Consider the following 27,628-nt stretch of genomic DNA (forward strand, 5'->3'; position numbering starts at 1 on the left):
AATATCCAAAATTGTTATATCAGAAAAAGTTACACATCTATTTATACCAAAATTTTATCAAAGAGAAGATATAGATTTTTACTAGTAATATTCCAAAGTACCTATTTCGAAGTGGATCCTTAGATAAGTGAGGTATCCTGCGACTACAACATAATGGAAAAATAAAAGAATTTACTTAAAATTATATGTACATTTTCATATAATCTAAAAATAATTATATATTGAAGAAAGTGACTCGCACACGAAGTAAATGTCACTTCATCGATGGAGAAAAAATTTTACAAATATATAACTAGATTTATTTTTAAAAAGTGAGGAAATTAGTTTTTGTGATATAATTTTGATTGTGCCAAAAGTTGAGTGTGAATTCATTTATATAACAATTTCTTCGTATAACACGAAATAAAAGTGCTTCAATAATAAACCATATTGTGAGAAAAAAAGGTCACTTTGCGTGCATCGTTCGTAAACTGCGTGTGTGCAATGCAACTACTCGCCATGCCTGATACAATCGCATCCTATTAATGAATGCAATTCGCATCTGCGGCACGCGCGTTAAGATTGTTACGAAATCTCGCATCACGTGTGCGAGAATCGAAAGCCAGGCGGAAGGAAGGAAGGAAGGAAGGAAGAAAGGAAGGAAGGAAGGAAGGAAGTAAGAAAGGAAGGAAGAGAGAAAGCACGCGTGTTAAGCATTATTAAACTTCTCGCGCTTTAATCCGAGTGTAACGCGCGCGGTTTACGTGGTCGGAACGAAAACTATGCGGCACGATGAAGGGGCCAAGAAGAATCGGTGGTGGCCTACCGAGCGGGAAAAAGCTGGACTACTGCCAGAAGGTGTGTCAAGCTCGAGGAATATTGCTGGTGTACTTGACTATCTGCGCTTCGCTGCCCGGCGCTATTTTCGCCGGTTAGTATCGATGATTCTTTTGACTGCGTGATATTTTATCTTCTTCCGTTTTCGATATTTCGGTGATACGACTAACGCGAACTCCTTGTCAAAACAATTGCATAATTGATGCAATGATCGATTATACAAAAAATATAATTTTCCGAATCTTGCACATGTATGGGTATTTCTAAGATTAATTTTTTAATAGGCATAACATATACTAATTTTTCTATCAAATATTTTTATTCAATAGTATATTTTTGATGTTATTTTTTTATAGATAAAAAATTTTAACTTATTTCTGAAACTTATATATTTTGTTATAAATAGAATTACAACTAAATAATACGTAAACTTTTATTTGCTTCAAGAAACTTATGGTAGAATTTTTGATAATAAATTTTAGCAAAGGTTATATGCAAATATTAATTTTTTATCGATTTATCAGAAAAAAACCTGTTATTATTCGTAAAAAACTAAATCGCAAATCATACTATCACGTACCATCGTCAACAATATCGAGCATAATGACGATATGATTTCCGCGTCGCTGATGCAGAACGTGGAAGTGAAACTTTTCTGCAGTCGTTCTTTAATATAAGGTCTCGCGGTCTCACCTGAGAAATGAAGAGCATAAATCACGGTGCTCATCAAGCCTCGCGTGGTCTCAATTTTGCAAAACTTTTCCCACAAATCTTTGCCGCCCGCCTTGGGCGCTGTCATCTCCATCTTTTAAAGATTAGTTTAATGTCGTTCGTGACGCTTGCCGTACTTCAACTTTATAATGAGAAAGTCACTACGACGGAACGAAATAAGCAATAACACTTGATGTTACATAATGAATACAGAGCATCACATTGAATTCACTTTTATGAAAAGCACGTACATTACTCTACCTAATAAAAATTTAACGTTATCTAATAATGTGTGATAAAGTGGTAATAATATTTTACCTATAGAATACAAGTGTATACATACACACTTAATTACACACATCTAAAAAAAAGGATATAAATATTATTAAATTATTATATATTAATTTGCAATTTATTGATAAATTAATTAATAAGTTAATAATTGCAATGGTTATCGTTGTAACTTTTTTTTACGCAATTTTTTTATGTAATTAGATTTATGATTTTTATATAATTTTATTTGGGTTATTTAATTTTACACGAGATTTGCGTAATAATATATTACAAGCAATTTGATAAAATCTATGATATACATATTAGGTACCTACATGAGAGGCTAACTATCGCATAAATACATTTAGAGCTTCTGTGAGACAATTCGAGCGCTGGTTCCTATTAAAAATAGACTACTAGATCTGCAGCTACTGATAGAAATGTGCCGCAAATTCGGTCATCGTAGCATTATAATAAAGTCAATATATTGTGACTTATAATTATATTAACTTCTTTCTGTAAAATTATTTCCATTCTTAGATTCATTATTATATTGTGTAAAATTAATTAATTTTAATTAATCCTTCACGATCTTTAGGCCCGCGTGCGTGATCTTTTATTCTTTTCTTAAATTATAATGTTTTATAATTTTTCATTTCAAGTATCTTATAATTTTATATATGATTAGTTTCTCTACATCTTTATACATGTAATCATTTTAACAGTATATTGACTTTTTATACTTCAAACTTTTTCTTTGATCTCGTTTCAAAAATTTGTTATAAATTATAAATATATAAGTTCACGCGCACTCTTCCATTTTAACATCGGAAGGGCGTGACTAGAAATATAAATTGAGAGAAACGACCCTTATAAAATGCGAGGGTAGTATTAGAGGATGTCCTCAGACGCACTCGAACGCGAATGCAGCTCTGTGCGTCGAGATATGCAACCCGTAACGCTTCACAGGCAAAATAGGAACTAATTAAGCACACGAGAGTTTAAACGAGGCGCGGCACCGGCCGTAGTGCAAATTGCAAGTCGTATTAACAATTATCTCGTAATTGTCTACAGTACGCTCAGGATTTGTAAAGCTAGAATTAAATTCGCAAGTAACGCTGGCTGGCACTTCGTGTCTCGGCTCCGTATGTTCCTTTCTAGGTACATATTTTCCAGTCTATTTTCACTCAAATCTTTACTATTGTATTTCTCGCTTTGACATTTTATTCGAATGTAAGGAGAAAAGTGAATTCCGCAGTTCTTTTTAAAAATAAAATATAGCAATTTTGCATAACGCGAAAAAATTTGCACATCACGCAAATATTTATTTTATTGCAAGTATAGAATATTATTTATTGTATACCTTTAAACATATATTATGTGTATTTACATGCAAATAAATGTATGTGTGCTAAATATTAAATTATTTTTTGCATTGTTAAATAAATATCTAAATTATAACACAAGATAATAATAGCTAGTATATAGTAATAATTCTATATCCAAGAATAATGCTATATAATTAAACTATAATTAAGCTATAATTAAGCTATAATTAAACTAAAATTTCTTAAAAATTGATTTTACTGGAAAAAAGTTTCTTAATCTTTAATCATATAATGACATGTGATATAAGAAATTTTAATTCTTTGCAACAAATTTGTTTTAAGTGATGCGACATTATTTTTGCATCCAAAATAACGATGCGTAAAAAAATAAAATATTAGGATTTGCGACGCCAACGCCTTTTTTCTGTAACGTGTTTTTATGGAGCATTGGCTTTATGACGACCATATGCTACTATAAAAGCATGCGTACACATGTGTTCGCACATTCGTGAAATTCCAACATTTCTAAATGTATGCGACTACGTAAAATTGTGTCAAAGGAAACATGGGTGATAGCTTACGCTTTATTTATATGCCGCGCTCAGCTTGATCCTTTTCAATATCAAATATTGTCCGTATATTAAAGTTTAAATAAATTAGTTTTCAGGTAATATAATATGTTATAAATTAAATTCTTTAATATTATAAATGAAATATTATATGTTATAAATGAAATTCTTTGATATATATGTTGTTTATTATATAACACAATTTTACACGCGTGTCAGAATAAAAATTTAATTTTGCCTTTGATAAATGATTCGTTTTTTCTATTCTACTACAATATCTTCTTCAATCTCATATTATAAATCTTATTTAGAATGTTAACCATGTTTTTTAAAGCTATGTTTAAATATCTGAATCCTCCTCGTGAGGTATTGTGCTGAAACATGGTAGATAGTCTTAGTTTTGGTCAAGTACTTGTGCGAAGTTTACTTACCTCTAGGGGAACACGAGCGGCGCATTAATTGGTTTCTTGAACCGGAGTGCCACATTTGAAGTTCCCTGCAAACTAAACATCTGGTTTTAGCGGTCTAAACATTCGGGTCCCGTGTTGATTTTCCCGCGGGGGGAGGACATCAAACCAAGATAATATTTAACTGATATTTGCCAAATGAAATTGATGCCCTAACTTGAAACAAATTTATTCGCTTTAAAAATGAAAATAATCTTAGATAAAATGTAATTAAAAAAATTTTTATTCAATACATTTGTATTCAACAAACAACCGTATTTTTATGAAAAATTTAAATATATATTAAATTTGTCTTCTTTTTTTTTATAGAATAATATATTATAAATATCTTTTCATACACATACACTTATGTATTTCTGATACATTTACCAATTCGATTTCTATAAAACTGTAAGTCTGAAGCAATTTGCAAACGATACAGTCTATTAGATAATCGCGCGAATATAGAGTTGCCAGAAATAACAGAACAGCAGCCTCTTCAAAGGAGAGAAGCTGTTTTACATTTACCGTAACAGTGCGGCAGAAAATTCGATTCACTACTGCTCGATTTTCTCCGAGACAATGCTAGCTATCGTATCGCCGAAAGGGAGAACCGAAAACAAACTATCCTCCACTGTATTCTGGCGGAAACGAACCGCGTGTCTATCAATAGAGCGAGCTGCAACTCGATTTGTCTTGCTCGCAGGGAGAGCAAATATACAGAAAGTTGAATACAACATTAATTCGAATAAAAGTATTGCTCTTCTCTCTCTTATTTCTTTTATTTATGTCATCTTGCTCCCTTTGAAAAAATAATAATGCGCTGTGATAATAAACAAGATTAATCAACGCGTGAAATAATATATTCGCATTATCATGATATAATATACAATAAAATTAAAATTAAAATTAAAATTAAAATTGTCTTGTAAAAAAATGAAAGAGGAATGCGACTTTCTGTATTTTGTTTGAAAAATTTGCGGCTTCGCGAGACATATGATCTTTAAAAGGACAGATGACTCGCAAAAGTTTGGTAACTGCTGTTGCCGGTAGGGACTATCGAGCGGTCGGTCTGTGAAGCGTCGCGAAACGCAGTCACTCGACATAGAGACTATCCCGAAAACAAAACTCCCAGTGCTCTCTCGGTCTCTCTGTGCCGGAAACGCATCACGCGGTTAGCCATAAAGAGGATCGCGGTGGAGTCGTCGCGCAAGAGGGAAGCGAGCGAGGAGTAGCTCGGGCGCCTGCAGTTACTTACGCTTAGGACGATTTACCTTAATTAATTAACCGGCGTTGTGACGGGGCGCTAATTTATGCTCATAGAATGATTCACCGCCACTTCTGGGCGGATTGCGGTTTAACCTCCTTCTTACTCGGGCTCGACCGCCAACAGCGAGCCCGGTTGAAATTCGGCTGTCGCGCTCCGTCTGACGGATGAGCCGCCCTAATTAGAAGTCACCGTGAAGCGTCTCGAATCGCAGTCGAAACGAAAATTCGGACATGTCTAGCCCCAGTGACACGTGTCTCGCGAAAGCGTCTCCGTTGACATCAGAGGAAATTTTGTCTTGAATTTTTGTTTCCTGAAAAAGTAGAGTGCGCTCAAAGAGTATTGCAATATTCTATAAAGATTAATATAACTGATCGATTAAGTGTAATTTTCCAATAACAATGACATATAGTACATAGCACTAAATAAATACAATTAGAAATAAATCTAACATTTTTTTTTAAGACTATCATATGTTCTTTGCCGGAACAACATTATATACCTGTTTGTATGAAACTGTTATAATTGCATAAACGGTTTATAATAATGTGAAAACATTCGTCCTCCTACAGAAAACGAATTTCACGCATTACACCATAATACCTTCCGATAACAATGAGATGAACGGCACGCCGCGCACCATGGTCGCAATATTATTTCCACAGATTTACACGTTAAATTAAACAAGGTAAAGCAACATTGTTGCACTTCCTCACCTCTTGTTATTTTATCTCGAGCCAATCTCGCGGAGCAAATCTTATGGATACATTCCTGGATACTCAAACAGCTTTAGCCTTTACGTGTATCCGCTATATGTGGACGAAAGGTAGCGGGACAAGTTGAAGACTCTAATGCTACCGACTTTATTAACAAAGCCAGATAGAAATGCTAGCGTATCTATACACATGTATGCAAAGCGCAGTATGCTGATTATATAGAAAGAGGGAGAGTCATTCGTTGGCTTGCACGATATTAAAATCACTTGAACGAAATAACGTCATATTAAATTTTCGTTTCTGCGCGGGGCATTTTTTGCTCGGCTCTTTGATTTCCGCTTACGACTACTTTTTATACATTTGCGTCAGAACTCGTACATGTTTCTCGATATGCATCGATGCGCTTGCATTGATTTAAATTTTAAATCGATGATATAGTCCGAGATACGACTTAATGTTTGTTTTGACAAAATAATTTATGTAGTCAGTTTTTATTAAAGTTTTTATTAAATAAAAATAAAAATAAATATTAAAATAAATATCGAAATAAATATCAAAATAAATATATATTATATCGAAGAAAGAGAGAGAGAGAGAGAGAGAGAGAGAGAGAGAGAGAGAGAGAGAGAGAGAGATTTTATTAACAATTAAGTTTATAAAGACAAATGTTCAAGCAAAGACAAGCATGACACTCTATATGAAATGGATTATGAAGTAAATTCTATTAACAAAAGATAGAAACATATTTGCGTTAACTTAAAAACATAAAGCGCACATACATATATTTTGAATATCAAATTTGTCATTGCTTGCTAAAACGAATCTTAAGAAAATATTAACTTAGATTAATTATTAATTCACAATTAGTCAAATACACACGTGGTATAGTAATATATAATTTGTATACTTTATCGTTTATCCCTTTTCTGTATTTCTAATAAAACTTTATGAAAATGAACATTATTTTACCTTCAAATATAAATGAATATTTCAATTCTAATTCTATAATATATTTTCCGAAATACTACCTCTCTTTAATCGATAGAAATAAAATCATTTGCTTTAAATCTATCTTTTCTCCGAAGACGAGGCATTCAAATAAACTTAAAAGAGAGAGGCTATTTGGAGCTACGCTGTTAATCGTGCCATGAAATCCTGTCGAAGTGTCGATAAAACTAGAACGAATCGCGCGCACTAGACATCGATACAGCGCAGGAAAAAGTGGCTATAAGTGAAAAACAGTCAAGTCCCGCAGTCGATTCATCGGGAACACGACTTCACATAAACAGGAAAACATTCGTTTGTCGCAACAGATCCGTATCCACGCGCGACACATTCATGCGAGATGCCTCTAAATCACAGTGGTACAGTCGAGTTAACGGGTTACAATTCGTGTATCGGCCTAGTGCTTGCCAGCTTGGCAAGCCCTTTCCCAGGCTCGTCGACGAAGTTTGCTCGAATCCCCATTCCGCCCTTGTGACACCACCATTCCATGCTATTTATAGATTAATTACGGTACGTTAGATCGATGTCTGTGCGCGTGACTCGAATTCGATTGACATAGATGATGGGATTCGCGAATCTTGTATGCTGGAAAGGACGTGTGATGGACATTTTAGGGACGCTTAGTTAGGAAACTTCAGTATTGTGGTAAAATCATAGTGCTAACGATAAGGAATTGTCGCGGGATGAATTGAGACAGTCGATAAATACTGACTTGTCATGATCAGTTAATAAGATGAGGGAAATAAATAAAATATATATTTTTTCTATTGTTTCAAAGAAATAAAGAAAAATTATATTTTTTATGTTTTAAAATTTTTTATCTTTTAAAACCGATATTTTAAATTGAATAATGTTTTAAGGAATCAAGTATTTTAAAAATTTTCTCTGGAATAAATTTTAAAATTCGGCATTGCGAGTATAGTTTTATCTCGATATAATATCAATTTTTGCCCTTTAAAGCTTAAAACCAATTGTCCTCTTCTTCTCTGTCCAAATGGATCATTAATCATGGATTATTGAATAAAATTAAATGTAGAATAAAATTCATTTTAATATCAGAATCGTATTACATATTAGAGAATACGATATAGCTTTCCGTTACTCATACGAATACTGGGTTGCCGAGCGTATATTATGTAGTCTATGCTGACATCGTGCTATAATTTTCCGAGTATTATTCATAGAATATGTAGTGTTTCAAGGGCGTGTACCATTGAACTGCGTGTATTGCTGTTGGAATTGTGGAAATGATTAAACCCCTGATTCAATTATTTATAAAACTATAGAGAACGTTGTTTGCATGCAACTAATGCAAACAATACAATAACGGAATAAAAATAAATATCTGTAACAATTAAAGGATTTGAAAAATTGACCATTTAAATTTGACATACAAAACGATACACAAAATAATGAAAAATAGACTAGATAATATTTATTTGCTGAAACTATAGATGTCCATTTAAATGCACACACTATATAAAAAAAAATGACAACTTGAAGATTATAAGGCCGGGTCTACAATAGATGTAGTAAGCTCTAAGCCTTAAGAAATTAACCAATTACAATCAAGTATGAGGAGAATACGTGACTGTAATTGATCAATTTCTTAAGGCTTAGAGCTTATTACACCTATTGTAGATCCTACATAACTCATAATTCTAAAAAGAGAACTTGCAAATGTTTGAATTTGATTAATCGTAGTTCATTATTCAACGATATTATCTTCAATGGTAATCGCAATTAACGCTATCTGTTTCAAATTACCCTATGTTACTTAAAGGAGGTCTTAAAAAGTCCACGCTGGGCAATAAATCCCTCCATCTATCTATACCTTCACCCCCAACATCGCGCGCGAGAGTTTGGTCTTTATTTTCGTTTCTTCGACAATTTCAGTCCCGATACGCGCCCGCTGACGGGCCAATGGGTTTCCGGAAAGCATTTGCCATGGTTTCTTCTTCCATCGGCTTGGCTGGTGGAGTCGGACGTGTACGTTGCCACGATACGTTTCTTGTTGTCGTTTTATGCATTCGCGCTACCGTACGAATGTGAAAAATGACTCGGTAAGCGACATTCCAGGCGCAAGGCTCACAAAGCGCGTTTTTCGACCAAGTATTTGCCGAGATCTCCGCATCATTATTTATGTTTAATGACGCGTAATTATATATGGACGCATTATATAAAAATGCTCGATGGAAAAATAGAACTTCGATGAATGTTCTTGTATCAAATTCTCTTAAATTTTAATTAACAGATATTAAATTCGTGATCCCTTCATGTTTAGCCGATCGTTAATATTAGAAGAATTTAATAAGTGAACCGAGTTTATTAGAAAAAATTACACATATAAATGTTTATAATTTTTAAAAGTTTTAAAAGTTTTGATTTATGGAGAGCATGCTACTATAATATATTCCCACTTGTCAAAAAGTGCTTGACACGTAAGGCGGAATGAATGCGAAGGTTACTGTTGAATATAACACGGCGTCGCGTATATATACAAAGTCGGATATAATTTATTCTGCATGTGAATTTGTCACAGAGCTTTCGCTAGCATGCTGAACTCGGCGCCACGCGGAGCTCTTTTTTCGTTTTGCGACTTCCGCTTTCTGGACTCACACACTACAAAGACTCACAAATAAACTCCGTCGACGTGTTTCGCTTTACGACTAATTTGACATATTATGGTTATGTTTCTGCATCGTAAGCTGCACGACGCAGCATCCCTGCGCTGATGTTACGCGTATATTTTTCCAAGGCGACGATCGACATTTCCATTTCTGTCGTCACATCCGTTGGAATATTTATTTATCATTCTATCTTTAAAAAGTTATTTTCTTCATATTTTCTTTGCATTTTTATTTATCATTTATTGAGCTCTGACAATTCCGCTTTTAGCAAATTCGAATGTTATCGATTTTTCATTTTCTGATTCATCGATTTTAATCTTTTATGATTACTGAAATAAGTAATTATTTCATTATTTCTTTTGTATTTATTAGTTACTTCTAAAACGTATGTATTATAATAATATAAAAATATGAAAGCATTGACGCGTTTATCGTATCTCAATTTGATCACAGATCATCACAGCCTTGAAATTCATACTTCACTTTAAGAGAACAATTGTCGTTAATAGCCCTTTGCATGGTATGCATACAACTGCATCAATGACAGATAGCGGTGGAAGTCTCCCCTATATCCAATTGAATCCGCTCGAGATCATGTATTTTATCATCCACATGGAATACACTATTGCAATCAAATGTATTTCATAAAAACATAACAAATTATAACTAGAAAAAATACAGATCTATAATAGGCTATTTTTTTCATTAAATAATATGCAAACAATATTATTATTTCTCATATTACGTGCAAATAGATATTGCTAAATATGCAAACAGATAGTTTATTAATTTATCGCTTACAATTAAGTATTCCAAATATATATATATATATATATATATATATATATATATATTCTGTATATAATAATAAGAGCACATAAAACATAAACCCAGATAATATACCATTTTGATTATAATTGCAAATATCTATATGCATGCATTTATAAATATGTCTGTATGTATGTTTGTAGAATGCATATATTAGTGTTAGTCCAAAATGTATTGATTAATTTTAATAATGATACAAACAATAATTAAATAGAATATTATTTAATAGTCGTCTGTAAATTATACTTAATAATCATATGAAAAAAAAAAATTTAGTTAAATTAAAAAGAAAGATATAATAAATGACTATGTTAAGATTACATATATAATTCTATCTAATATCAAGCGAAATTATTTTAGACTATAATCCGCATTGTAAAAATATCACGAATTAAGATTCTTTTGTTTAATATTAAAAATGATAGAGACGAGAGCGTCAAGATTTTTCGCAAGCGAAACGGAAGTGGGATTCAGCTTTCGATTTGTCGCTTCGGTTAGACGCTGCACTCCGAGCGGATTGTGAACTTTGACGCCGTACTTGCGCTGAGCTTTTTCAATAAACCGCCGAAATCGCGGATGAGAGAAAATTGAGGTCGGAGAGCGACGACTCCGGCGAGATGTAATACTTTCTTCGACCATTATCCGTCGCGTCGCCTCGCGCAATTCGAAATTCCGGCGTGTTTCCGCAGAAGTTCGATTCGCACATAACTTCGAAAATTGATGCGTCAAAAAGCGTCGAAAAGGGGTTCCCAGATTCATTGTCGGGAAACCATTTTGACATTCTGCAATCGTAAGATGTGCAAAAGCTGAACTTTATGGCATTTCAAAGCTAATAACGCATTTGAGATCTTTTTATATTTCGATATTTCAGTGTTTTAATAATAAATATCGAAGAAAATTGTTATTATACATTAGAACCTGCAAGAATAATTAAAAAGAATATATCTCTGTAATTTTAACACATGATTAATAAAGAATATGAAAAATTACGCGTCATAAAAGACTACTTATCAAAAACTCGATAGCAAAACGTAATTAAAAGTTACAATGGCAAATGGAAAAAATATAGTATCTCTCTCTTTTTCTCTTTGTCTTTCTCTCGTGATTGATAAAGAGTTGTTGAAAATTGTTCAATTAACGTGTGGAAAGCGTAATCATGGCGCAATCAAATGATTTAACTTCGCTACCAATAAAGGAAAAATCTTTTTACCTCGTTTCAACTCGCCGCAGCCATCGAGATATCGCATTACCCGATCTGATTAATAGAAATTTGGACCGCGACTGTGCGCGCACGACTGATTTTTTCTCTTTTGAAACGGCACGTACTGTCGGGGGTACCAGGCTATACTGAAAGCTATCCCTCGCCCTTCGTCGCATTTTTCAAGTTTCTCCGCGCGACCCGCTTCACTTTTCCCATCGCACCCTCTCCTGACGTTGTCGTCCTTTTTCCCACCTTTATCTCGTTTTCTTTTCCCCCGCCTACGTCCTCTGTTCTTTCCTCCTTCGTTTTTAATGCTCAGGCAAACGTTATCGTAACTTCCTGGCGACCATGCGCGAAACGTGCTCACGGACACAGGCTTTAGGTATAGGGGGTGATACGCTTGATTTTATCGCGCGCGATGTAATTCAGAGATTTACTGCGAAGCACGTTTTTGCGGGCGAATTGCGCGCTCGGTAGGACCCGCTGGGCAATATGGGAAATGTAAGAAGTCGTAGTTAACCATAAACATATAAACATATTTTATTGCTCGCTTTTATGCCGAGTGAATCGTCATAACTTATCTACGAAATTACATTTTTATTTTAAAGTTTTTTGTGTAAAAGAAAAATATAATTTTTAATTTTTTTAAAGAGCTCCTTAAGCTATTTATTATATTATTTAAATATATATATATATATATTATGAATAATTAGATAATAAAAATTTATTACGTAGATTTTTTTATTTTTTACGCGCATCTGTAATCGCGATTATTGATATCTTAATTAATAATTTGAGATTCGAATTTTAGACTTTGTGTTAAATCGATATTAAGAAAAATCCAACAGTTTTGTTGAATATGAAAGCAATGAAAATATATTTCATTGTTTGTAGCTTTTGAAATTAATATAAAATATAAATTAAGGAATATTGTTATACGAGTCTTACAAACGTACTCTTTGATATCGTAAATTTAATGCATATGTGTGTGTTTCTTATAAGACATGTGTGCCCACACACGTGCGTAAATGTCACACAAATCTCGTGAGCTAAAAAAAAAAGAGCAAGTCCGCAGTGGAATTTCTTTGAAGGATTCTCTACTCCTTTTCTTCTCGGTTTTCTGCCTCTACTTGGAAGCCCTTGTTCCTTCTTTTACCACTTCCGTTTCTTTCCCTATACGTCGCACCTGAAAAGTTGAGAGATCGGCTGCAGTTTTATTAGCAGGTCGAACGTCCTCTTTGCAGCTTCTTCTTTCTCATACATCTTCCTGGAGTCATCCAGGGTCTCTCCTTCATGACTTTAAGGCGACGCGTCAATCTTATCCTCTTTCCTACACACTCTTGCCCTGTATATACCTTTTTTCTTATCTATCTTGGGTTGGTAAATTTTGGCAGACACGGTAGTGAATACAAGAGCTTTTTTCATCTTTTTAAAGTCCATTTATTTTATCCCTCATGCATCACTTCTTGAAATGTGGTCCCTTATATAAAGGTTCCTCCTTTTTATTAATATACTTACAGGTTTATATTTAAATTGAGTAAAAATACGCGTGAATGACAGAAGAAAGCGTAGCGTACTATATTAAGAAGTCGGTTTTCTATGAATTTTCGATTGAAATTTATTTTCTTTGCAAAATTTAAAAGAGTATTAAGCAGCTCTTAAGAGCACAAAATCGTCCATCTTGATGAATCAAATAGGAGAAACATTTCCGAGAAGTCGTCATGCTTAGAGAGGAATACCACGTGTTTGGCATATGTGTTTGCATGCATATACTCTCGGTACACCCGCGCGATATCTCTCATTGCACACTGACTTGTGTTACGGATTATAAACACCGCGTAATTCAGGCAGCCTCTGTGTTTCTGCTTGATGAAATGAAATTTCTCGCGTCCGACGAAATTCGCCAGTTTCGCCACATTACTTCGCGTTTGCACGAGTACAAGATTGTTCTTGGCAGGATAATTTGGGTTTCAGTCCTCCTTTCGGATCGTTTCTCTAGTTGACTGTGATAAATTCCTAAGAGAATTCTTGAGTCGCTCCTCTTTAATCGACTTATAGCGAATATATATACATAATTATTAATCCGTTATTTATCTATTCGGCGATTACTGATTGAACTATAAACTCTCTTGATGTTGGAACACTTAATGATACTAATATTGAATATTGATACTGAGTTAGATGTATTTTGACAATTTTCAGACACAATATAGCCTATTAAATATTATAATAATTCTTACAGAAATTGATTAATTGTGGCTGTGGCATATGTGACGAAAAGTTCAATTTTAGCTATCTTTAAATATGTTATATACATATACATGTGGATATAGATATATATGTGGGTATATGTGGATTTAGTCTAAAATCCAAGAAAATCTTTCCTCGACCGCATGCGGAAGGGCGAAAAAATTCTGTACTACATTTTTCACGGGGAGCCAATTCAAAGATGATAGCGTTATATGCGGAAAAAAGTGGATTCACGCATTGTGATCTCGACAAATGGGGTCACGCATATTCTTTTCTATGCGTCCCTCGCGCAGTCACGCATGGTTCTCGGAATATTTGCCATGAGTTTATTAGTATTATATCTCATATAAAACTGAGTGCTGAATCCATTTAGAGATACACCGATACGAGAAAGATTTGTTTCATAATATTACTGCGAGATCGTGATTGTCATTGCTTTATTCGTTATTTTTAATATACTAACATATGAAATATAAATGCATTACATAAACGTTTAAGTTTTTTAATTTAATAAAATATCAATATCGAAATGGCAGGAAGAGTTAAAAATAGTTTCGCGTGATGTTGGAAGTTAAAGGTAGAATCATATTTAAAAAAGGGGCAACGTCCGCGTTAAACTGTCACAGATAGTCGCAAGAGAAAAAATTAAATAGAACGCATATGTGGAGCACGTGGTGTACTTATTACACGCGGGAATTTAGTGAACTCAGACATCATACAATCCTGCCATTCAATTCGCAGAAATTTCATCTTTCTTCTCTCAGAAACTCGATGCTCAATAGTGGCATCTATGAAAACGCGAAGCTTCCTCCAATGTCGACACGTCACAGCTTCAAAAGTATTTCCAATTGGATGGCGTTGTATATCTTTTTACATGACACGTCGTATTATATATTATACAAGATATCTTGTCAATATTGTATTAATCTTTAATGATATAATCTTAGATAAATCTAGAGTTGATATCTCTTTCGCGATGAAAGTTTATTGTCCCTTGTAAATCTGCAATCAACTTATTCTCAAAATGCAAAACTTAAAGTTTGACTCCGTATAAAATTAAACGGAAAATATAAAATTTGGCTATTTATTCGTGGGTTTGCTTAAAGTTTTTATAGAATAAATTTCTTTTATCACGTAGAGCGCGAAGCAAATTCAGGCAAAGTCGACGGCAACCGGAAGTTACCGTCTGTGCAAAAGAACTCTATCTCTAACTGGGGCGGCTTAAGCTCGTAAACGGTTTTCCAAAGTTGCTGGCGTGCCGACGAGGCAAGAAAAATTATATTCGCCCGCGACATCAAATTGGAAACAGTCTTGAGCCGTCGACGCCTCCGCAATGGAAGCGGGACAGACTTAGGACGCGTTGAGTACCCGAAGATTTCGAAAAATCCGACTGAGGTTATTGCGAAAGCGTCGCAAAACTTTTATATGAAAATCATCGTCTTCTTATTGGTCGAAATTAACTTTCCGTATGCTGCAACGACCATCTGGTTGGTTTCACAGTTCTGCAGATTATTTTAACCCTTCTGCTGTTATACTTATGCGTAAAAAATAATGAAGAAAAATAAATTGTATAAATTAACGATAAATTGAATATAATTGAAGTTTAAGAAATTTATAAATTGGTTAGTTGATTTATTCGTAAAATTAAATTTTATAGTAGTTTTTGTTTTTCCAAATAGAATTTTCTATTTAGGAACGTACATATAAACCGTGAAACAAAATAAGTTTATTAATAAATTTAAGGCGTATTGTGTCTCTATTTTTGTAATGAAAAGTCGTCCTTTAGTTTATATCGCGTTGAACGTCGAGTATACTTCCGCTTTAAGCATCGTTATAGCACTTCTGCCGAAATGGTACCTGATAGCGAGCACTATGCGGAGTGCATCCATTACCTCCACGCCTGTTTGAAGTGTCTAAATATGTGTGTCTGTATATGTATAACATACACGTGTGCAGTTACGCAAATGCAGTTCATGCAACATCTTTTGAAGTCAGTTTGTAATACATATCATAAAATTAAGTTATTTATGAATACGCATATTTTAGCAATTTTTATACATATAATTATTTGCATAAACAATCCCAGTAGGATTATAAGAATTAAATTATAAATTTTATTCTTCGTATGATAAATGATTATATTCGTATGATAAATATTTAATATGTTTATTATAATAAAAATAATTTCTTTTAAATCTTATTAATAAAATAAGTAAATTTTATTATGACAGTGGTCAATTTAAGTAACTTTTATATTTCTAGAATTTTATATAATAATTAGACAATTTTTAAAGGAAAGAAATAATATATACAAAATTTTTTTTATTATAATTGTTGATTATATAATTATTCTTATATTTCCTTCCATCTAATTGGTTGCGATTATTTGAAAACATATTTTGATTCCGTTTTGATTCAGCGCTAGTTAATAAATAATCTATTATTGTATATTAAGAAAGTACTTAAATTAACTCATTTTTGTCCCTCGACCCTGTCATCCCTTAACCACAGTAAAGTTTTATTCTTCGCCGGAATTTGTCTTTGTCACACCACATCATAAATTTCGCCGAAACCGAACACTGTCACCGAATTCGCAGAGCGGTCCAGCATCATTTCAGCAACGGGCTGCCTGCGAGAAGCTATGAAATAATCTCGTCGTTAATCTCGCGCGTCGTATCGGGGAGGGGGAGGGATGGGGAGCGAAGAGGGAATCGCTGCGCAACCCTTGAACCGGGGCTGCCGCGGCCTTTTCTGGTTTTCCTGCTCGAAACAATGAGGACGAAAGTTTACGGTCGCGCTAGACCACCGCGAGGATCATATATTTTCGCCGCAACGCTCGTAAACTGCGGTCATGCTGCCAGTCGCCACATCGTAGGCGGATCTTCGAGTGGCGATGTTGGTGTGCATGTGGATGGAAGAGCTTGCGTGGCAGTGCGCCACTGTGTCAACGTGTCACTGGATAATTTCGGAGTTACGCAGTTCTCTTGTTTTCTCGTGTCTTTTTCCTTTTTTTTTTTCCACCGCGGAGATTTGTTCTCCGCCGAGTGCACCGTTTGCGTATGTGTTTATCTAAGTACATTTTGGATGAAACATGGGGAGGTCGTCCCGCTTACTGCTCGCACTTGCGTTCATCTGGATGTGCGCATTATGATATGGTTGAAATACTAGTATAGTACTCGCTGGTATATGCCCTAAATGTCCGTAAGACAATAGAGGCGAGATATACAAGTCACATGATTTAAAGTGAGACGAATGGAATGTATTAGTCAGGATTTACAGAAAATGACAATTACAATTTTATCAATCCCGTTTATTACATTGAAAAGTTCTTTGCTATTAAATATCTATATTACATAAATTTGTTTTTTTAATATTTCGATTTATAATTGTTCAAAATTGGTCTTTAATTTGAAATTGATTTTATAATATCCAATATGTTAAAATTAACTTTTAGATGCACATGTACATACATGTGTGTGTGTGTGTGTGTGTGTGTGTGTGTGTGTGTGTGTGTGTGTGTGTGTGTGTGTGTGTGTGTGTGTGCATGTGTATATATGCACGAATTTTGTGAACGAAATTATTCGTTAGCCGAATAAAAATTTATTTTTGTTTTGTGCATGCATAAATTTTAAAATGCTACACGTCAACCGCGTTAAAAGACCAAGCAGTCCAGAAAAGCGCGTCGGGAAGAAATATGCTAGGGGAAAACCTAGATAATGGTTCCAAGAAATAAAAATGTCGGTCGTTCGAACACGCGAATTAGGAACTTTGTAAGAAAGGTGGGATCTGGAAGGAAGTAGTCCAAGAAGATTTAGTGCGTAGGCAATTTGTGGGACGTTATGTTACTCTTCTATAGTAATTGTGACTTCACACGAGAATTTACGAAAATGTCTCTAGAGACAGCTATTTCCTATCTCATACTTATCCTTTGGATAAATGTGAAAATAATAAAAAATTATATTGATTCTTTTCTATATATGTATGTGCACCTAAGTATTTGTTACAACAGTAATATAAATTTTAAATCAAACGTACAAGATAAATTAATTTTATTTGGATACATTTAAGAATCTTGAATTTTTACGTAAAATTTGAGCATTTGTGCACATACATATATCTCACACATAGAAAAATCAGTTTTATGTCAATGTTATATTGCAAAAGAATTAACTGTCGGTATTAAATATAAAAGCAAAGAAAGAAAAGCAAAAAAAGAGTATGCTTTAATATTTGCTTCCGTCTATTAAGCAGCGTAAAAATATTTTTATTCGAAATGACACAATACATTTTCGCAACTTATTTATTGCAAATTTAACTGCTACGGCTACATTAAATTATAATGTAGCCGTAATCGGAATAAAGTATCAAACGACACACATATTTAAAGCGTTTAATTATAAACGCGTAACGTTTATGCAAATTTACAATCATCGGTGTGATACGATTCATCAGGCATAACTAAACGTTAAATTCGTTTTTATCACCGATAAAAAACGAATCTAAGGCCTACACACATGGGTATTTTCGTCCTTTCTCGATCTTTTTAAAGGATCCGTCCACTGGCGTTTTTAGGAAGAAAAATGTCTCCAGCTATAGAAATGACGATGATGATGGCAGGGAGTAGCAATCTTAGTTTACGGCACATTTACGCGCACAGTTTATAATATTACGAAATCCGGGGCGAAAAAAGTCCCTCGGGATAAAAAAGTGGTAAATGACTATTCGCATAAGGGTTGTAAAGATGCTTGTAGAGGTGGCGCCTGCGAGGATTCGCGACGAGTAGAAATGGATGACTATAGTCAGACGTGAAGATATTACTGTATCTAACAGAAATATATTTGTAAGAGAGAGAGAGTAGTCGAAATTGTTCCACAAATTTCTTGGCGTGATTCATATCACGCATTCGCTTTTAAATGTGTTGGCACCGGCTTTGGATTTGATTTATTTAATATATACAAGTTGCATATGTAAAGGAAGAAGAGATTACGTAATGTAAAAATATACTAGAATTATTATTTATTTTAACGTGCAATATTTATGTATATAATGGTTTTAAAAATGTCTTGAAACGTTGCCTTAAATATTTTTAAAAATATATACTTTTTAAACAATTAATGTAAAAGTTAATTTAACGCCTCTATCTGATTTATGTACCGGAAAAACGATTGGAAGTGATAGAGGTAACGATAATGACGATGCAGGGTGATTTTCACGTAATGTACATCATCCTTATTTGTGACGGTAGCTTTTTGTCAATTAATCTGGAGTTATCAGGAAGGGCTTTACCCCGTGTTACCAGGGCGAAGGCGTAAAGGGGTGGCCTGTTGGTCATTTGTATAACGCCAGTGGAATGGGTATGTATACGGGCGTTATCGCACCACAAGAGGGATGGTGGGAGGCAGTGATGGAACCAAACTAATATTTACTCCCGATTCTCGAGTCAAGTAAACGAAGATGTTCATATAAACTAAGTCAATATTAACTTCCAAATTATAAATCTCATTGATGTGTTCGTAATACTTGATGCGTCATGCGCGTTTTATATTTAAAACGTAATTTGTAAGCATTGTTATCAAAAATGCATATAAGTTATTACAACTTTGTTCTTTATGTCCCTGTGTAAATTATAGTATATAAAAAATTCATAATTTTAACTTAAAATAGATTTAAAAATTTTAAACAAATTTTCTTATTTTTTCCCATATATATATTTCTCTCTATATAATATAAAATATATTTTTTTATTGTTATATTTTAAAAGATTAATTATTTTAAGTAAAAGCTTCAAATATACGTCATATATAACAGCAGATAAAGCATGATAAGTGATGAACGAATCATCGTGTTTGTCGAGATTGAAAGAGAATACCGCAGGCTTTTGGAGAGAGAGCATTGTTTATGCGAAACGGTCAGTCCAACGAGTTACGATGTCAGCGGGTTGTTCTGGGCAGATTCGTTTGATAATTCGATAGCCGTCCGCGTTTCAAGCCCCCGCAATCCTCGTCGCGTTCACCGTGGATTTACTCTCGCGCCGCACGCAGGTTCGTCCAATTAAATTTATCAGATTGCACGCGCTCGAGGATCAAAAAGAGGACAATGATTGGCAAATGTTCGTCTTTTTGAGTCACGATAGAAGATATTTTTTTCATTCACATTTCGGACATTGCAACAAAATGAACAACGGTGACACAATGTAGATTGAAATAGATGTTTAGATGCTTCAAGTTTGGCGACTTATTTTAAAGCAAAATTTCTTACTTCGCTTATATGTACGAGATTGATTTCTTGTAACTTTTATGGATCATTCGATAATAATACTAAAGCTTCTGTATGAACGTCAAGAAGTTTTGTATATATTAGTGATGATCAGAAAAGTGAAAATATAAATTAGGCTACAGAAATAAAATAAAACGAAATAAAAAAGAAATTAAGTATCCGTTCATTCGGTTTTCTTCCGTGCATTAGCAAATTCGCACAGTCAACTCGCACAGCTTCTATTACGAACTTTCCTTTCGGATCAATCCCTGTCAACCACCAATGAGTATCGTCGTTCAGTTTGATAATGATTGATGATGATGGAGATATATTAAGCATTTCGAAGGTATACTAAGCAAAGAACGATCCGTACAGCTGTTTGAATAATGTTTATTTCGAAAAGTTTCTGCAACACGTGTTTAAGTAGTAGACAAAAAGCTAGAAGGAGCACTATAATAAGAATTAGCGATAAAACTAGTGAATCGGCTAGAAATAAAATGAAACATAAAGATAATTTTTTTTTAGGTTGCACGTATACCAATTAATAAAGATTTTAAATTAAGGAGAAAACATCTTCATTTTAAATTTAATATTGCTTTAATTTTGATATCAATGTGTATATATTTTTATGCACAAATTCTGTGTTTTTATACATAAATGTGTATATATTATTATGTACACAGATATAAATACTAATGCATAAAAGAACGGAATATAGAATACATGTAAAAAAGTGTTATAAAATCACTTTTTTTGTATTTTTGTGAATATATGTAGTTATATTTTCTTTAATCATAGTTGAAATGTAGTTAGAAGTAATCAAGAGGACTCTGATTATAAAAACATGTACGTGCAAATACGAGTGGTCATGATAAAAGCTTGTAATCTAATTTATCAAAACAAGTTTTTACGAACGCCCAAACAATCCCTTTTATTGCAAAGTCAGATCAATCTCACAGGTGAGCCAATAAAAATGTGTTATTGATTAAACATAAAACATTTCTAGTTCTCTTTTTTTTATTACTCGCAATATCCTTTGTTGAAAATTTTGCAAATAAAATTGTTAGCGAGCGCGTTCTCGATAAAATATACGTCGTTTCCTACAAATCGTGTAATGTCTTTCATCATGAAGACGAGCATACAACATATTGTCGCTAAAGAGATTATTCTTCTATAGTATATGACGAAAGGGACAGCGAAGGAAAGGGAGAGGGCGAGGAGGTGGGGAAAGGTGGGCAGAATTCTATAGAGGTACAAACGAGCATGTACAATGAAGCAAAGTGCATAGCTATGTTCCATAAGATATTCTACCGAAACGTCGAAGAGCGTATTACGCTTAAGAAATGAGCTGAGTTTGCTCGCTCGGCGCCAGTTCGCTACTTGCCAGTTATAATGCACTTGGATTCTGGTATCTTGTAAGTAGTACATCCAACAGTCGCTCGCAGCAGACTCGGAGTTGCGCTCTCGCGGGAGACGTCGGCGAAAGCATTGGTTTCCTGTCCAGAATTCGCATACAAGTTTCACGAAAGATAGAACATATTCCCCATACCTCTTCTGTTCAACATAACGAAACATGCGTGATTAAGTCTCAAACGCGAAAAAAAATCATTCTTTATTAAATCTTAACAACCTCGTGCAAAATTTTATTATATTTTTAATAATATTTTGCTTAACAGAAGTTATATTTTTTTATGTAATAACAATTTTAATGGGATTGCTGAAAAACGGAATTAAACGCTGGCGTAACCGGCGTAGATCATGTTCGTCAAATCATATTCATTAGATTTATTCTCTTTTCAGTGTCAGCACACGTACGCGAAACCACATTCAAGGAAGGCACGCAGCGGCGTGTAAACGATGCCAATAATGATTTGGAAGATCAGACCGTTTTTGAGCCGACAGCAGCGAACGTGAGTGCGTTTGTAGGGCACACCGCATATCTACCATGCCGCGTGCGAAATCTGGGCGACAAAGTAGTAAGTCTTTTCTTATTTTACTTATCTTTTTTATTACACAACAGCAAACGACACTCTAACATGAGTCTTTCCTGAATTAATTAAATTTATATAACAAGCACACATATGTGTGCGTATCAAAAGATTAAAAAATCCACTTCAATAGAGATATTTCGTATTTCAATAAACCATATAGTGTATATATGTATATTATTACTTTACACGAATTTTATTCATTGTGCGTGTTAGTCAAAATATAAATCATTCTCGGACAATTGACAAAGATCGCGCGTTATATCGTTATTAATTGCAAACAAGCACTGATTGGCCCGGCGGCGATTAATCTGAAAATTTACCGGAGACAGCTTCGATTCAAACAGGTTGCTTCCAGCACCCTTATCTACACAAGAGAGCCTATGTAATTAATACAGCGGCATGACAAATTGTCGCTTCCGTAATAGCGAGCCGCCAATAAATATCGCGGCCGCGATTAGGGGGCTCCCCATTGCATACATAAATGTAGATACGAGAATGGTCGTCGTAGTGCGTAGGAAATGGCGTGTCTACGACGATCTGTCATGAGGAATCGTGAGGACACAGATATCGTTGTGTTTCCTTTGAAAGCGAAATCTCTCTCCGGTAGTGCGTATCTCGCGGCGACTAAGCGCGGCATAGATTTAACGAAGATGTATGAGCGCCTTAACGGAAGCTTCTCCCTTTGGAGATGTGCTTAGCTCTCATCCTATTTCATGGATTTGTCAAAGTATTCAATGTTCTCCGCGAATGTATAACGAACTGTTGATTGGAGCTCATCAACGTTGATGAGACTTTATAACAGTAAATATACATACATAGACGTAATGAGAGGGATGGTAAGTTTTAATTCACAATCGCTTTTTTCTCTTTTAAATAAAACATATAATGTTAATGTCAGAATGACGTTCTCATATTTTCGTACAACTCTTAAACTATAATCGAAGTTAAAAGGCAAAAGCGAAAACTTGCAAATTTGCAGCGTGGAAAGAATGTAGGAGGAAAACTGGAAATTCCTAAAATGTTTACAAGTACGAACTCTATAACTTATCTATCTAAATTCTTCGCTCCGAGAAACATGCGCAAATAGAATCTTCCGAAAATTCTTGCTCTCCGTAGTGAGAGCTGCAGTTGCCGGAGTGCCGAAAACACGGTTTTCGCGGTAATAAGAGCGCAAGAGGAAGATCGACGGAACGAGCGGAGCGTGCGTGCGAATTTGCGGACGATTTCAGTTGCGATTCACGTAAACGGTGGTCGTAATCATTCCGCGAAGAACGCGATTCTCTCTCCGTCGCGCCGAAATCGCATTCACGTATTTTGTGTCGGTCGTACTTCGCTCGCAGACACCCGATAGATTAAAGGGCACTTGGCGCCAACCAGGAATCATTCCTGGGGAAGCGAACGTCGCGCTGTTCGCTATTTCGCATTTTTCCGTACAAACGCAATTTTTCGACACGCCCGTCCAATTTTCGCGACCCACTTTTTCGCTTTTTTGAATTTCCTCTCCCGCTTTAGACAGATTTCCTTCTGCTTCTGCAACGGGTTTTATTGTTATCGAACGACCGACAGTAAAGAGCGTATGCAACTGGTGGATGGATGCGGTTTTTATAGTGGAGCTTCGTCTAGTTTTTACGTCTGTCTTGTGGATAAAAATAATTGGAATAGATATATGTATTTATGTATGCGCACTGTTCGACTTATGCTCTGATAAAATTGACATGATCCACGGCAATTTTTCTCTTTCAATTTTTCAAGAATATAAAGAATTTTTTCAATAAGGCAGGTTTTTCAATAATAGTTTAACTTCGATCTAAGTTTAAATTGTTATTGAAATACCGGCCCTGAATGATATAATTAAAACTGTAGATATACATGTATCAAAGCACGTGTTGCTAACACATCGAATCATTTTTAGTTTATTTGAATTATTCATTTTTTTATAGCAACTAATGTGAGACTCGTTTTGTTTCTACTCGTACTTTATACACATAATGCACTTTCTTCCCTTGTATTTTAATTCTTCTACTAATCAATTTTTAATCAATTGTCAATCTGTCACATTTTAATTATTTAATATATTTCATGCATATCATGCAATATTTTAATAATTATGTCTCGCGGAAGTAAGTACTATCGATTAAAATTAACGAATTTAAAGAAATCCTTTCACTCGATCCTTTCTTTTTCTTACTTCCTGTTATCATTAGAAACCGCATCCTTCTGCTAAAGGAGAGTTTCATTTCAATGTTGTTATCCAAGTAAAAATTTAAACCGAAGATTGATCGTACGAGCAAACATGATTCAATGTCCAATATTTCAAAAGCGTATTTATATCTAACATAGATTTTATTGGAAATGGACGAATATATATAGATTTCTTTAATAGCTGGGATACAAAATTGCTCGGCTCGCGTTTTCTCGAAGAGCACGGCCGGATGCATTTTTAGTTCACGTTCACCAGGTTTTTCCAATCTTTTCCACATTTTTCTTCTTTCCACTTATCTGTTTTCTTTTTTTCCAACGATCCCTCTTTAATTAAATATCGATCTACGCGCGGATGGTCAGCGGCGACGCGTCGATTACGGCAAGTTTTCTCGAGTTAAATCGGAAAATCAAATGGAGTTTAAGATGAAAATAATTGCGAGAGATTAATCGCATTTTATTAAAACTTAGATTACATATTAAACAGAAATAGTATTGTAATGAGATTTGTAACGTCTCCGGATTACGATCGGATTATCAGTTAACATTCTTAAGAAATTATGAATGAAGGAATCGACTGCACGAACAAAGTCATTATTTTCCAAACCTCATTAGTTCCGCAAATTGCGACCATTAAAAATGAGCATTCAGAAGAGAATGCGAGAGAAGATAAATCGATTACCATCTAGTAAATGGTATTCTAGTTTATTTTGAAATCGTGGATTAACTTTTTATACAATATTTGCAATTAAATAATATTAATTATATATATATATTAATTTAAATAAATTATAATTAAATAATTATTATGTAGATATTGAAACATATACTCATTATCAATAATAAGATATAGAATATTTATTATCTATTTCAATTTAATATTTATTTTGTATATGATACTGTATACTGTATAATCTATCATACATTTTCGCTTACTAATACTACAAAAATATTTCTAGTAATGTATTTACTAGTAATGTATTTATTACTTGAATTAAGAATTTCTACAAAGTCGTGTTTAACTTTTTCAATGATACATAAAAAAACTGACATCAGATTGAATGCTCATTTTTAAATCTTTTTTTCGACCATCAATATCTTTATCGATATTTAATCTAAAGTGAATCGTTGAAAAAAGATACAGTACCATGGAAGAAAGTTATATGTATGTATGTATAAGGATGGTGAGATTGGTCATCCCCTATATGCATCTCTTCGTTCTGATTGAGAGTGCAACGAAAATGCATAGCTTGATATTCAATTTTAAAGGGTCAATGCATATCTGTTTCTGTTTCCTTCTCTCAAGGGAGAAAATCGGGATTTGATCCTTACGAAATATCAGTTTACGATTCCTTCGGGCTGGAATATCAAAAGGATCGGACGCGAATGTAAGTCAAGTTAGCAGCGAACCACTCTGTGGCTATGTCTATTGTATTCCTTTTCTATAACATCCGAGAATCTTACTTATTCCAGTGAAGATGAGTTATGAAAGCTTTGCGATTCTTCTCTGCGTGAAGGAAATCCAAGGAACGTTGAGATAATGCAACGTAAAGTGCCGCCCAAATGCAATAAACCTTGTCTTTGTGCCACTCCTTGTTAAACATTACTCAATTTAGAGTAAAATCTTTTGAGTATTTTCTATTAAGTATTAAGATAATTATCATCTTTTGAAAGATAAATTAACGTTATTGTTATTAAAGTTCCGTTTTCCTATAATACTTTAAGCGAGAAAATGTTTTTTAAAGTAAGAGAAACGGATTTTTTGTAAAGAGAAAGAAAGTCTCTTATATATACGATAAAAACAAAAATAATCTCAAATATAATCGAGAAAATTTTATACAAAATTCCATATTGCAGAAATTTTATTTCAGATGTCTTCTAAAATTTTCAATATTTTTTCACTATCAAATTTTTAAACATGTATTTAATTAATTTCAGTGTATTTAATTAATTTCAGTTTTTATAAAAACTGGAATTTCGATTAAAAAGCATGTGTTTGAAAAGTATTTTGAATATGAATCAAACTTGTTTAAATAACCATAATTATATATAAACATTTCCAATATTTTTTTTATATAGGTATATCTATATTTGATTGAATATTGCAAAAATGACAAATTCTATATTAATTTATTAAATTTTTAAAGTTATATTAGATTTTAATACTCTTGTATTTTATGCTGTTGTTTAAAAAAAACCTTGTCCCACTTTTAATTTTTTTATTATGTTTTTATAGCAAACAATAATATGAAAAAATAGAAAAATCAAACAAGTGAAATATTTATCTTTCTGTAATATCTCCATTATTAAATATGCGTATGACCGTCTTGATTTTAAGCGTTTTATGAGCATTACTTCTCACCAGAAATCATCTGAATTAATGTTTTTGATGTTAATGCTTACCAGCAGCATAAAATCAAGTACGTTCTAGCATAGAATCTTCCAAAAGTGTCTCGTAACTCGTTCATCTCCTCGACCAAAACATCCGCGACATGATGGATGACCGGAAGGGGATTCCTCGGTATTTATGCTGCTCATAAAATTCGACATTTGCGCGCGTTTCGTTGCTTAATATCCACCAAATTCTCGAAACAAAAAGACATAACGCAGAAAATGATTAAATTTCTTGTTTTTTACGACACACATATTTATATATGTATATACACACACACTTATATACACACGCATTATCTCTTTCGTGAAAAGTTTTAATAAAGATTTTTTTCGACTTACATGCTACAAATAAAAAAAACTCGAGAATATATTTGATAGAAAATAGAACATTTTTATAGCGCATTTTTTAATTGTATAATGCAACAAGACAATTTGCTGCAAAATCGTGATTTATTAACGTTATGCACACGTCAAACATCACGTAGCATGATGGATCGAAGAGAAAGAGGCGGGCTCGTTTTAGCGAGATCGATTTTCTATGTGTAAGACTTGAATCCTCGGTGCAACATTTCCACCGCATAAATTGGACAATCGCGAATTCCGGACGTGCATTATTCATGGATCCCGAGATAAGAGAATGCGACCGATTTCGAGAAAAACTAGATGCATCATGTATGTGAATGTAATCAGAAAAAAGAATAAAGCAGTCAGCATATGGTGGTCATTTCGTTCTATTCAGATTTTTTTCA

At 33.9% G+C, this 27,628-nt stretch overlaps 1 protein-coding gene across 3 annotated transcripts in view; it reads left to right on the forward strand.

The window, feature by feature from the left end:
* Positions 1-626: 626 nt before the first annotated feature.
* Positions 627-27,628, forward strand: part of LOC145939442 (zwei Ig domain protein zig-8) — a 92,612-nt gene continuing 65,610 nt past the window's right edge. For all 3 annotated transcript variants that reach the window (XM_083043756.1, XM_083043757.1, XM_083043758.1), the window contains exons 1-2: positions 627-910; positions 22,096-22,271. In XM_083043756.1, the coding sequence (XP_082899882.1) occupies positions 772-910; positions 22,096-22,271 (315 nt within the window). In that variant the 5' untranslated portion in view covers positions 627-771. The remainder of the gene's footprint in view (positions 911-22,095; positions 22,272-27,628) is intronic.

This window comes from Prenolepis imparis, unplaced genomic scaffold, assembly GCF_030444845.1.
Source record: "Prenolepis imparis isolate NDT839.2.m4 unplaced genomic scaffold, iyPreImpa1.0 SCAF_8, whole genome shotgun sequence".
NCBI classification, from domain to species: domain Eukaryota; kingdom Metazoa; phylum Arthropoda; class Insecta; order Hymenoptera; family Formicidae; genus Prenolepis; species Prenolepis imparis.